This window comes from Dermacentor variabilis, unplaced genomic scaffold (assembly GCF_050947875.1).
Source record: "Dermacentor variabilis isolate Ectoservices unplaced genomic scaffold, ASM5094787v1 scaffold_12, whole genome shotgun sequence".
Taxonomy (NCBI): Eukaryota; Metazoa; Arthropoda; class Arachnida; order Ixodida; family Ixodidae; genus Dermacentor; species Dermacentor variabilis.
The window spans coordinates 19854805-19867135 of NW_027460280.1; the positions used below are offsets into that span (position 1 = coordinate 19854805).

A 12331-nucleotide genomic window follows, 5' to 3' on the forward strand; every position below is an offset into this window, starting at 1 on the left:
AAACAGTCACTGAAATACTGTATTCTCTGCGGTGGAGCGGGCATTACAGGCCTTTTCAGGAACACAACCGGCCGCTTAGCCTCCCGTGCCATGCGAGTCGTTATACGAAGTGTCTAACGATTTCAAATGTGCCAGAAATCCAAAAGAACGCGAGCATGAAAAACTGCAACGGCCACTCCAGTCAAATCACGACTCTACTTTATTACAACAGACATATTGTTGTTAGTTTTTTCGTATACTTGCTTGCTTGCTTGCTTGCTTGCTTGCTTGCTTGCTTGCCTGCCTGCCTGCCTGCCTGCCTGCCTGCCTGCCTGCCTGCCTGCCTCCTTGCTTGCTTGCTTGATTGCTTGCTTGCTTGTTTGTTTGTTTGTTTGTTTGTTTGTTTGTTTGTTTGTTTGTTTGGAAAAATGTCTAACATTACGGCGAATCACCAAAATTACACCGAGTGATTCTCGCGCACCGCCATTAATTGGTATCACGTAATGTGTACATTCCAAGGTTCAACCAGGTTCTGTACGAGGATTACCTGTGGTGTAATAAATCTTGGCCCATGAACTCCAAGAAATAACATCCGACTGGAAAATAAAAATGGTTTATCATCTTCTGATTGGTGCTTCGTACATATTTAAAAATGTTTGAACCGTTAGCAAACCAAATCTGCACAAGAGAGATTATAACCGTACTCCCTGTTGCACGTTACGTTATAGTATGTTATCAGCAACAACTTTTGATAATCCACACCAGAGCCGAAGAGCCTCCGGTTCCACTAGGACAACAAGCTGAAATTTATAAGCTTCTTGATGGACGGTTGCATAGTTTTCATAACATTCTAACCGCTCTTAATCCTTCATTAGCTATATAATCAATATGCCCACGCCAGCCAAGGGAGACGTCGTAAATTACAGATACTTTACTAAGTACACTTTACGCATATTTTCGAGGCGATAACGAAATGATATTGTTACGGGGATGTTGGGAGTAAAGAAGATTATATTTACAATATATATACAAAATGAGTCTGAGTAGTTAGGATGGCTGACCACCAACAACACGCAGCAGCCAGCGTCTCGCGATCGTCTTCTTCCTCTGTCTTCTTTCATATCCTTCCGTAACAGGACCGGTGGGTGGTGAAGCGCCGTCTCGGCGCACGGTAGGCGAAGAATTGCGAGCGAAGTATGGCTTCAGCCGTGAAATGTGGACGACATCAACAGGCGTCTGACTTGAGGATGCATCAATGTGTAGCGGCGAAATCTCGTAATTTACGTGGATAACTTGGCGTAGGACTTCATAAGGCCCTGTGTAGCAAGAAAGAAGCTTCTGGGACAGGCTGACCCGGCGACATGTGACCAAAGGAGCACCCAAGCACCTGGCGCGAACTTAACATCGCGATGGCACCGGTCATAACGCTCTTTTTGTATATGCTGCGAGGCTAACAAACGAGATCGGGCGACTAGACGTGCCATGTGAGCGCGATCGATGACTTCACGAGCCTACTCAGTTGCAACACGTGGCACAGAAAGGAGGATGGTGTCAAACGGCAATGTGGGGTCGCGACCATACAAAAGATAAAAGGGTGAATATGCTGTGGTGTCATGTCGGGATGAGTTATACGCGAACGTCGCGTGGGCCAGCGTGACGTCCCAGTCGCGGTGATCATTGAAAACGTACATCGACATCATCTCTGTGATTGTTCGGCTGAGACGTTCCATAAGGCCGTTCGTTTGTGGGAGGTAGGTGGTGGACAGCTTATGCTCAGTGGCACAAGAGCGGAGGAGCTCGTCGACAACTCGAGACAAGAACGAAAGGCCACGGTCTGTAAGTAACTGTCGAGGTGCACCATGGTGGAGAATGGTGTCATGGAGGAGAAATCGGCGACGTCTGTTGCGCAACTAGTCGGCAACGCCTTTGCTATCGCGTAGCGTGTCGCGTAATCAGTAGCAACGGCGATCCATTTATTCCCTCTAGTCATCGTCGAAAAAGGGCCAAGCAGGTCAAGGCCTGCGCAAAAGAACGGTTCAGAGCGAACTTCAATTGGATGGAGTCGTCGGACAGGTTGCAGGGGAGGTTTTTTCCGGCGCTGACACAATTCGCAAGTTGCGACATAACGTCGCACGGAGTGGTAGAGACCCGCCCAGAATAACCGGCGTCGTACGCGGTCGTATGCACGCAAAACGCCAAGGTGTCCCACCGTCGGAGCATCGTGAAGTTGTTCGAGAGCGACGGATCGCAGATGACGAGGAAGGACAAGGAGCAACTCAGGGCCGTCAGGGTTGATATTGCGGTGGTAGAGGATGCCGTCGTGCAGAACGAACATGCGGCACGTGGCGACAGTGCTGCCAGATTGCACTCCGGCGATGATGGACTCTAAGGATTGGTCGCGTTGTTGTTCAGCGCGCATGTCGGTCATGTTAGTAAAAGCCATCACGCAGGTCACCGGATCATGCGCAGCAGGATCAGGGGGATCCACGGGGTGCCGAGAGAGGCAGTCAGAGTCCTTTTGCAGACGTTCCCACTTATAGTTTACAATAAACGAAAATTCCCGGAGCCGCAAAGCCCAGCGACCATTCCATCCTGTTGGGTCCCGGAGGGAAGACAGCCAGCAGAGTGCGTGGTGGTCTGTAACAACCGAAAAAGTACGGCTGTACAAATATGGCCGGAACTTGGCGACAGCCCAAACTAAAGCCAAGCACTCCCGCTTAGTGATGGAGTAACGTCTCTCGGCAGGTGACAGTATGAGGCTGGCGTAAACTATCACGTACTCGGTACCATTCTGTTGTTGAGCGAGAATAGCGCCGATGCCATGGCCGCTTGCGTCAGTGTGGATTTCGGTCGGTGCAGATGGATCAAAGTGGGCCAAGTATGAGAGGGGTGGTTAGAAATCCGATGAGAGCGGCGAACGCGTAAGCCTGCTCCAGGCCCCAAAATAATGGCGTGTTCTTCTTTAGAAGATCTGTCAAGGGCCGAGCAACTTTGGCGAAGTTTTTAACGAAACGGCGCAAGTAAGAACACAGGCCGACGAAGCAGCACACGTCAGAACCAGAACGTGGCACAGGGAAACTGCGTACGGCGCGAACTTTTTCCGGATCTGGTTGGACACCGGATGCGTCAACGAGGTGTCCCAACACGCTAATCTGACGGTGCTCGAATTGACATTTCGTGGAGTTCCGTTGGAGGCCGGCTTTTCGGAAGACCGCAAGATTGGCAGCGAGTCGGGTAAGGTGGCTGCCGAACGTGGGAGAAAAAACAATAACGTCGTCAAGGTAACAGAGACAGGTGGTCCATTTGTAGCCTCGCAGAAGAGAGTCCATCATACGTTCAAATGTCGCAGGAGCATTTCATAGGCCAAAGGGCATGACGCTGAACCGATATAAGCCATCCGGCGCGATGAAGGCCGTCTTCTCGCGGTCCATTTCATCAACTGAAATATGGCGGTAGCCGGATCGAAGATCGATTGACGAGAAGTATTTAGCTCCGTGCAAGCAGTCCAAGGCGTCATCGATGCGTGGTAGTGGGTAGACGTCTTTTCGTGTGATCTTATCTTGCTGCTTTTTGGTAAAATGCTCCTTTAGGGGCCCGACTTCGCTGTGCAGCCTTTGAACTTGATTAGTTATCTTGTTTCGTGCGTCGGCATTTCCTTTGGCGTGTTCATGAAGCACCGTAGGTGGCTTTTTCGTAGGTAGAAGCAACTCCGTCATTTACAAACTTGTAAGAATGTCCTGTTTTAATGTTACACGTGCGCTCAGTTAAATCTTGGATCCCTAATGCCAGTATTAGGGAATACCTGTAGGACTTGCTTGCCGTAATGAGGCAATTGCAAGCGCAGGCGGCAGCCATCTTGGGGAGGAATGCATGTTATTTCTGCAATGAAACGCACACTGTCACTTGCGCTGACTTGCCACCTTCGCTTAGCCGCGTTCGTTGCAGTAACTGTGGGCTTGCGTTCCGAAGTCTCGTATGTCGCAGGGGTCGTGTCATTATTGCTCCCTTCTCGACTCTTACTGGATTTGATGCTTCAGTGCCTCATGCGTGGTTCACGCAAGTAGAACGCAGACACAGTTTCGGTTTTAGACCTACGAAGCCGTAGCCATTTCTGGCAGCAGCAGCGACGGTTCTTCGCGCACTTTCTCTTTTCTGCCACAGAGTCGATCCGCCGCTCTGAACATCGACGCCGCGCCTCTTCCCCTGCGCAACTTCGTTCGGAAGCGCCACCTCGCACAGGGCTCTCTCCTCGCTCTCCGTTTTCTCGTCGCACTCAGATCCCGCTACGCTCTGAGCATTCGGTTCCAAGTTTACAGGCGAAGCAGGCATGTGGATCACAGCCACTTTCCAGTCCGCTTGCATGCGATCGTACGCTTCAACAAGTCAGCCTCTCTTGAAGATGTCTTCCGCTACCCAAGCGTGTTTGGCAGTCCCACCGCTTGCCACTGAAATACATTCCACGCAGGTCAAGGCTCTATTTTGTCACAACAGTCATTGCTTCTTCAGGCCGTTGGTCTACCTCCTCTTCTCTCCTACATCATGTTTTCTTCTTCTAACCCGTCACAATATTAATAAAAGTTTAAATCAAGTGCTCGTCAATCATTAGCTTGTGCGGTTCTCACTTGTGCAGTTGTGAAACGACACAGCGGGTAGAGTGTGAAGCAGTGTAAATGTATCCGTACAACTAACTTCTTGGACAGAATGCATCCCATGTACTCAGTTTAGCAAGGTTGCTTGCGTCGCATGGGCGCACTGTGGAGAAACCATGCAGTACGGTTATGAACTTAATCGGATGTTGCGTCTACTGCCCTTGCGCGATATATGCAAACATTCAGCCAACGCATGTCGAAGGGCAACGTATGATATTAGGTTATTAGACATTACTGGCATATATTATCAGCATATTATTACTATAATTAAATAGTACGCCGCTGCATGGCGCACTCTCATGTGTTCTCGCGATGGGCTCTTTCTTGCCTAACTAGAGCACTCACGGTAGCAGGAAAGCCTGTGCCTGTCCGCGTCCGCCTTCAGACAGCGACTGCTGCAATAGGATGCCAGGCCGCAGTCGATGCACTTGACACGGCCGGGCTGGCTGCAGTCGGGCCGCTGGCACACGCCCAGTGGGCCCACTGCACATGGCGTCAAATCGCGCTTGCACGCGATTCAGCAGCTCGAAGCATTTGGGGCCACGTTTCGCTTCCTGCTTTTAGAAGAGAAGCCTTTCTCGCAAAACTCACTTCCTCTGGTAAGTTTCACTGGGAATTCCTTTTAAACTCTAAACAGAAAATTCGAAACTCTCTCGCTTTTTCATCTGGCCATCATAAAAGTTTCTTTCTACGTGTAAGAATTTATTTTCATTTTGTCGGTGCCTAGGTACCTTAAACTTAAGCGATAAAAAATCCTAACTGACTTTCACTGGAACACGCAAATACGTACAATTCGTGTGGTTTAGCGCACACTACAGTGGCAGTTGCGACATTGTAATGTTTAACGCCGGGTAAGTCGAGTTCCCTCCTGCCCCCAAAAGATTAAACAGCACAAGTCACGCGACCAATCAGTCATATGTGCGCTTATTGAACAGTTTTTTTTTTCTGTCTTTTTCAAGGCTAGGCAAGACCCGAAATAAATGGCATCTAGAAATGGGCTGTAGTACCATCACTGCGCTCAGAAATATGGGTGACACCCCTATCATGACACCCACATCGCAATAGTCGACCACTGCACCCGACAGGATATTTTTGCATTCATCAAGAAACCTGGCAGTAAATTTGTTTTGATTTTCTCAACACATGACGCATATTCAGCATCCGCCGCAGTAGGTGAGCACGTTCTTGCATGGTCAAAAATGCAAGAACGCTCGAGTAGGGCAGTAATTCCTTTTAAGCGTTCTCATTTGCTCTGATAGGCGCGTTGAGGTGCAGGCGAATGAGCACTACGTTACCGTAAGTGTGCACGCCATTGGTCGTCTTCCTCCAGGGCCTTGCAGGTATGACTTCTCTCGCGAGCGAGGACGCTTGGTTGAGTTCTAAAAGAAGATAAAGATCACAGTGCTGGTCGTGAAGCTATAGCATATGGGGCAGCCAATTGGCTAGTAGTTTAACATTTGCTCTGTGGGTCTTGAAAAGCATAAAAACACTTTGATTTGCCACCATTCTCTGTGCACTCCTAGTGGAGAAACTTTAGCCACAAATGAATGTTAAAAAACTAAAATACATTGAAATAATTTCGAAAACAGAAATTGCTGTCTTCTTTCGTTACATTAACGAATAAAACTGTAGCAGTAATCAAATCGGACCACGTCGTCATGTTACCTGGATCGTGGCTGATGACAGGTGGCGTAGCGCTCCCGGGTTCCTCCCAAGAGACAGGAGAGGTTTCCGCTGCATCTGCAAAGCACATCGCGCGCATACCGTGAACGATGGTAGGCCCATGCGCACGCCGCCATTTCGTCCTATTGTGGCCGGCGTTGCTGTGAACCAAGGGCGCTATAACGTAAAGCTATTCCAAACTTTCTATTCCAATTCTGCAATCCGCCCTCCGCGATTGCAATGGTCAAAAACTTTTTTGAAGCACCCTCACTTCGCCTGTCTATCACGCGACGTCACGAAAACCGCGATAGCTCCCCATCTGATATAACGCGTACGCACTGATTGCGCACCTTTGGACCAAACAAAAAAAAATAGTTACTTCTGATTTGACGCCTTTTAGCCATTAACCCTCGGGTGCTGGCCAAAAGTTTCTGGGCTGCACCCACTTCATCTGCCTATCGCGCGACATCACAAAACAGCGAAAACTCACTACGTCAAAGTGACGTGTACGCGTTAAAGATGCATTAATATGCCGAACAAAACCGCATTTTTTTTCTGAATAGCTGCAGGCCGCCCCGTTCCGAAAGGAATAAAATATTGCTGCCGCCGATCGCTCAGGCACTATAGCTACTCGCACCTGCCGGAGACTATGGGTTGATTTGCGTACAATAAACCTTTTTGCGTGGTCGTGTAACGTTGTCAAGCATTTTCGGCTCGTTTACCACCTCGTTCAGCCAACTTTTCTTTGCTAAGGACCCTTTTTAGCGGCATTCTTAACCTTCGGTTGCATGCCGCCGCGACTTTCGACCAGCCACCTCAAGCCAAGTAAGGGAAAGCGGACCAATCGCAGACGCCGCGGCACCACCCTCTCCATCCGGTTACCGATTTTCAGTGCACTGGCTCGGCCCCATCGAATCCCTCTCTCCTTGAGCGGGCTCCTCGCCTCTTGTCAGCCAATTAAAGAAAACAACCTGCTCACTGTAGGCAATGTTATTTTTTTTTAAAGCAAACAAAAGTGACCTCCTATAAGCGAGGAGAGCGTTTGATTGGTCTCTTCAGACAACCGTGCTAGTCACCTCCCGATGCTTGCGTCGGCGGTTACGCAAATTTGACGTGAGGGGATTGGAATAAAAACACATTGGAACAGTTTTACGTTATAAGGCCCCAAGTCGCGTTCTTTTCAAACAATACAAAGCCGCGGAAGTCGTTTTCCTTAAAGCAGCGCAGGACTATGATGTAAACCTTATATTTTACCATATTGCAACACACAGTTGAGGGAATGCATTTTAATTAGTTTACGTTGGGCAAACTTGTGCCCGACCAATAGCTAAGCCAGAGTCTGGCTCCAGCGAACGCAGTCTTCTCCCAAGAGTGCCAACACCTTTTTATCCTCCTCCGCACTGATGGCACGCTGCTCCCACCGCACCTTCCTTATGAGCACGTGTTGCCCGCTTCACTGCTGTTCTCTTTCGCACGCAGTCGTAGACAACTGGAAGGGCGCAGGAGGCGGCTGGCGCGTGTCATTTCAAGGCCTCGTGGTGATCATTGGAGTTTCTTGGCGCTAAAGGGTCATGATAATAGGCTGTCATAGGTAAATAAACTATCAACATCGACAGGTGGATGAAACACGGCTGTATGGATGCCTAAAAAACATTCGTTGAAAATACATACATACTAAAACTAGGCATTGATACATGACATGCGCTGATACGATGTGTTACGAAGAGGTGATATACTAAAATACGTCACTACAAGTAGCGCTGTTGCCTCGCCAGGGCCCTTAAGCATAAGGGCCTGGAAGTATGTACCATACAAGTCGCTACAATCACTGCGGCAGCCTATGGTGAGATGATGTGCTACGAATCTTGCGGCTTATAACGCACAATAATTCAACAACTTGTAAAAAAATGAAAACTTATTTATGATCAAAAAATGGCTCTGCTCCAAAAAACAATGGCAGATAAAGAGGAAGGCGGTATCTGTGTTCTAGAGGAAAGTGATTTCTTGTTCAGCTTCTACTTCCCGACACTCTACCAGGACGTGGAGAATGGTCAGCCTCTCACCAAATCTACCACAAAAGGGAGGTTCACCACTAGTCAGCTGGTAAAAATGGGTACCGCATGCGTGTCCTATTCTCAGTTGAAAGAACATGACACCAGTTTCTTGTGCTTTTGTTGCCGAAAGACAATTTCGTTGGAGAGGCTTAGTTAAATGCAGTTCATTCGAGGTTTCAGCGTCCCAGATGTATTGCCAAAAGTTTATCAGCCTTTTGCACAAGAAAGGTTTCATGTCTGTGGGAGGGATAGCTATTTTAGAATTACGGCCTCCCGTTGTAGCAAGTTTGTCTGCAAGCATATATTGCCCACTATGCTTCTGTGCCCAGGGCACCCAACATATTACGATATGTTGGTTAGATGCATACATAGTACATACAGATGAGCAGATGTCATTGACTACTGGACTATTATGTTTCCATAGAGACACTAAAGCTCTTACTACGTTGAGACAGCCTGTAAAATAACAGCTTTTTGTAGTTTTAATATCTCGATGGTGTTTTAGAGCCGAGAGTAATGCATACGCCTCTTCTGGTAAAGATGCTCGTCTCTGCGTGCATAACATTGCATTCTAAGAAGGGATGGCCGACCGCCGCGTAAGATACGCCAATATGTGACTGATGCGTCGACATAAAATTCTGGATAGGAGTACTTCGACTGCAGTTCCAGAAAGTGCATACGGATGTGCATCTCAGAAGCATGCTTCGTGACTTCGATAAATGACGCATTCTATCAGCTGCCGCAGCCATGGGGGTAACAACCATGTTGGAGCCATCAGTAGATGCATATGCAGTGGGACATTCATTTCTTCGCTCAGCTTCCTCGCATGTAGTGATAAAAGTTCTCTCATTGAAGGAATCATTGAATTCTACATATAAACATTGCATAGGACTTGTTCTGAAGGCGCCTGTGACCAGGCTAATAAATGGTGAACGGGATCCAAAATCTTCAATGCACTCGGAGCAGCAGAGTGATACGTTGCGGAGCCATAACATTTAGAAGACGCTTAAGCTTTGCCTTTAAGAGGAAGCTTTAGCTCGGGTGCTCTTATCTAAATACATGCACAAGGAGAATTTGTTTTTCTCGGCAACCACTGCACCAAATTTGACAAGGTTTGTAGCATTTAAAAGAAAAACTTAAAATATAGTGACTGTTGGCTTCAGATTGTTTATTTAGGTCGTAAATCTTTTATTAAAATTGGCAAAAATCGAAAATTTTCAAAAAACAAAACTATCAAGTTTACAACTCTGTAACTCAGCAACGATAATTCATAATACAATTCCGTGAATTTCATCTAATAGTACATCTCAAGCGGACAAAATTGATATCTTACACATGAATCTCAAAAAAGTTTAATAACATGTTAATACAGCTTTTGCAGAACCCTTGTGAACAACGTAACGAATTCACGTAAGGTATAAAATGACGTATCGAATTTGTCTGCTTTGAATGATCTAGTGGATGCCGTTTACAGAACCGAGATGTCTGCTTTTTATGCAGAGCTATGCATCTGTACACTTCGTGCTTCTATTTTTTTTTTCAAATTTTCGAATTTTTGAAATTTTTTAAAACAAAATTCAGGACCTAAATAAAAATTCCGCGACCAACCGTCATTACAATTTAACGTTCTCTTTCGAATACAACAAATTTCATTAAAATCAGTCCAGGGGTTATGTCGGAAAAACGTTTTTGCGTTTTTACATGTATTTGAATAGGCCGTGTCGGAGTTGGGCCCGAGCTAAAGCTTCCTCTTAAGAGTGGAACGCGATAGCATTCCAAGATCGCTGACTGATTCTTACGCTGTCCGGCAACTGGAGCGTATGTAACCGCAATGTTTGCGAGGAAACGTTGGCCACGAACGCTATGCACGAAGGTGGGCTTTGTGGTCGAAACACGGCCTTCTGCGTGGGGCGCGACGCGGTGAAGGCGAGCGCCAACTGGAGGTACTGCGAGGGACCCGGCGCGCCGTTCTGTGGCCCCCGAAACACTCACGCGCCGGCGTGCGCAAATGGCGGACGCCGCGGTCGGTCTGTGAATTGTGGAAATGCTGGAAAAGGGTTTTCTTTGAAACACGTTGGGTTAGTTCGTGCATTGTATTTAAGAAAAAACCAGCCAAAAAAAAAAGAAGACGCACGCAGGAAACATACAAGAGACAGAAAAGAGGGTGAAAAGAGGCCCTTTCTTCTTGTATGTTTCCTGTGTGCGCCTTTTTTGGCTGGTTTTTTCTGAAAGGGTTTCTTTGAGTTTCCGCGTAACAGATTTCTTGTGAAACATCGTTCCAGCGCACAATTGAACGCAAACGAGAAGAGAAGGACAATACAAACGCCGGCGTTTCTGTTGCCCTTCTCTCCTCCTCTGTGTTCAGTTGTGCGCTGGAACGATGTTTCATAATGTCAATCACAACCAAATGGCCCAGCTGTCCATACTTAGCGATGTTTCTCGTATATAGAAATTACAATCCGAGAACTATCATGTCTGTAGGTTGCGTGAATGTCGTATACTTTACGATTTTTCCACGTATTTTGCCTTGAGAAATTCAATTAGTTCAGTAAATTCCTTGCGTCACATGGATGGCCTGGGTATGGGTGGTACGAAAATATTTTTGCCGCAACGACGTCCGACACGGGACACCTGATTACCTGCGACACGGGCTCCTTAGCGATGTCGCGTTAACAGACGTGACCGTACGAGGCTCCTGTACAGGTTCATTAAGTAACCCCTGTCACTACCCCATGTCGTGGGCACAATAATTTTAAGAATGTTCATTGTTTTATAGATTTGGCTTTCGAATACTTCATATGTGAGATTAACGCAAGTTTAATGTCAAGTATGACAACCAGAAATTTGTGCTGCTTGTTCAAATGTAAGCGCTGACCATGGCGCTGCATACTCGGCTCTAGGACAAGGCCCCTCTTCCTTGAAAAAAGGACGCAGGAGCTTTTCTGAGGATTCAGCTTAAAGCCGTTCTAATTTGTCCATGTTGAGACTTTGTTTAGCCCAAACTTAACGTGTCTCTCGCAGACTGCGATGTTACATGATTTAAAACCAATATGCACATTATCTACATATGCTGAATAAAACATACTTTGTGGAATACACGAACGTAAAGGGTTCATTTCAACAATACAAAGGGCACAGCTAAGTACGCCACCCCGCGGTACCCCAGTTTCCTGTGTAAATGACCTAGACAGATGTTCTGAAGTCGGGGGTCCGAGCAGCCGCGAAGGCTTCATGGCTGGTGCCGTGCCAGGTGCCGGGAGAAATGGAGGTCCCAAGTGACGCCCTAGGGATGAAAAAGAAGTTTTATGTACAAATTTACGTGATGATTGTTTACAAGAACGGCTCCATGATTCTCGGAGCCCACTATACATGTCCGAGCACCCTTCACAACACTCAAGATCCCCTAGTAAAGCAGTTGATTTCTCTCTTTAACTCGATGAGGGGATTCAATGTCCTTCCTCTCGGCCAATCGGAACTGTCACACAGTCTGCAAAATCCCACCAGTGGTGTCGCGCCACCCCGTCGGACTCCGCCTCTGGTGTCCAACCTTGGACCCGCCCTTGATGCGATGAAGATGCAATTTAAACAGGGGTTGGCGCTGTTCCCAGGAAGTCGTCAGTGTAGGCTCTTTGCAGCAATTAGTAGGTTGCACATGGCCGACGACCCCTTTACAGTTGGGGTCCCAGAACTCGTCTCGTTCGTCAGCTTCGGGTTGTTGAAAAGACACTTAATCGCTGGTCAATTATCTTGACGTGACGCTGGTTTCGTCGCCAGCTCGTTGGCATCGAGAAGACGATGCAGCGGGAACGGCATTCCGTAGCCGGACGCTTACCGGTGCGCATCCTTTGTCTAGAAGGACCGCCGGGCACAACTGCACCCCCAATGCCAGATGGTGGCATCGAGTGGTCGAGTTCGACGCAGCTCGGCCGGCCTGATGCCTCCATTGCTCAAAGCCATGGGGCCGCAGCTTCCAAGAAGGAGGATCTT

The 12331-nt window shown here is 47.7% G+C and overlaps 1 protein-coding gene across 1 annotated transcript in view; it reads right to left on the reverse strand.

Moving 5' to 3' along the window:
* Nucleotides 1-12331, reverse strand: part of LOC142566239 (uncharacterized) — a 137648-nt gene that overhangs the window by 4854 nt on the left and 120463 nt on the right. Inside the window, exons 8-11 of the mRNA XM_075677079.1 lie at nt 6294-6368; nt 5924-6007; nt 4974-5111; nt 527-575 (exon numbers count right to left, since the gene is read on the reverse strand). Coding sequence (XP_075533194.1) covers nt 527-575; nt 4974-5111; nt 5924-6007; nt 6294-6368 — 346 coding nt within the window. The remainder of the gene's footprint in view (nt 1-526; nt 576-4973; nt 5112-5923; nt 6008-6293; nt 6369-12331) is intronic.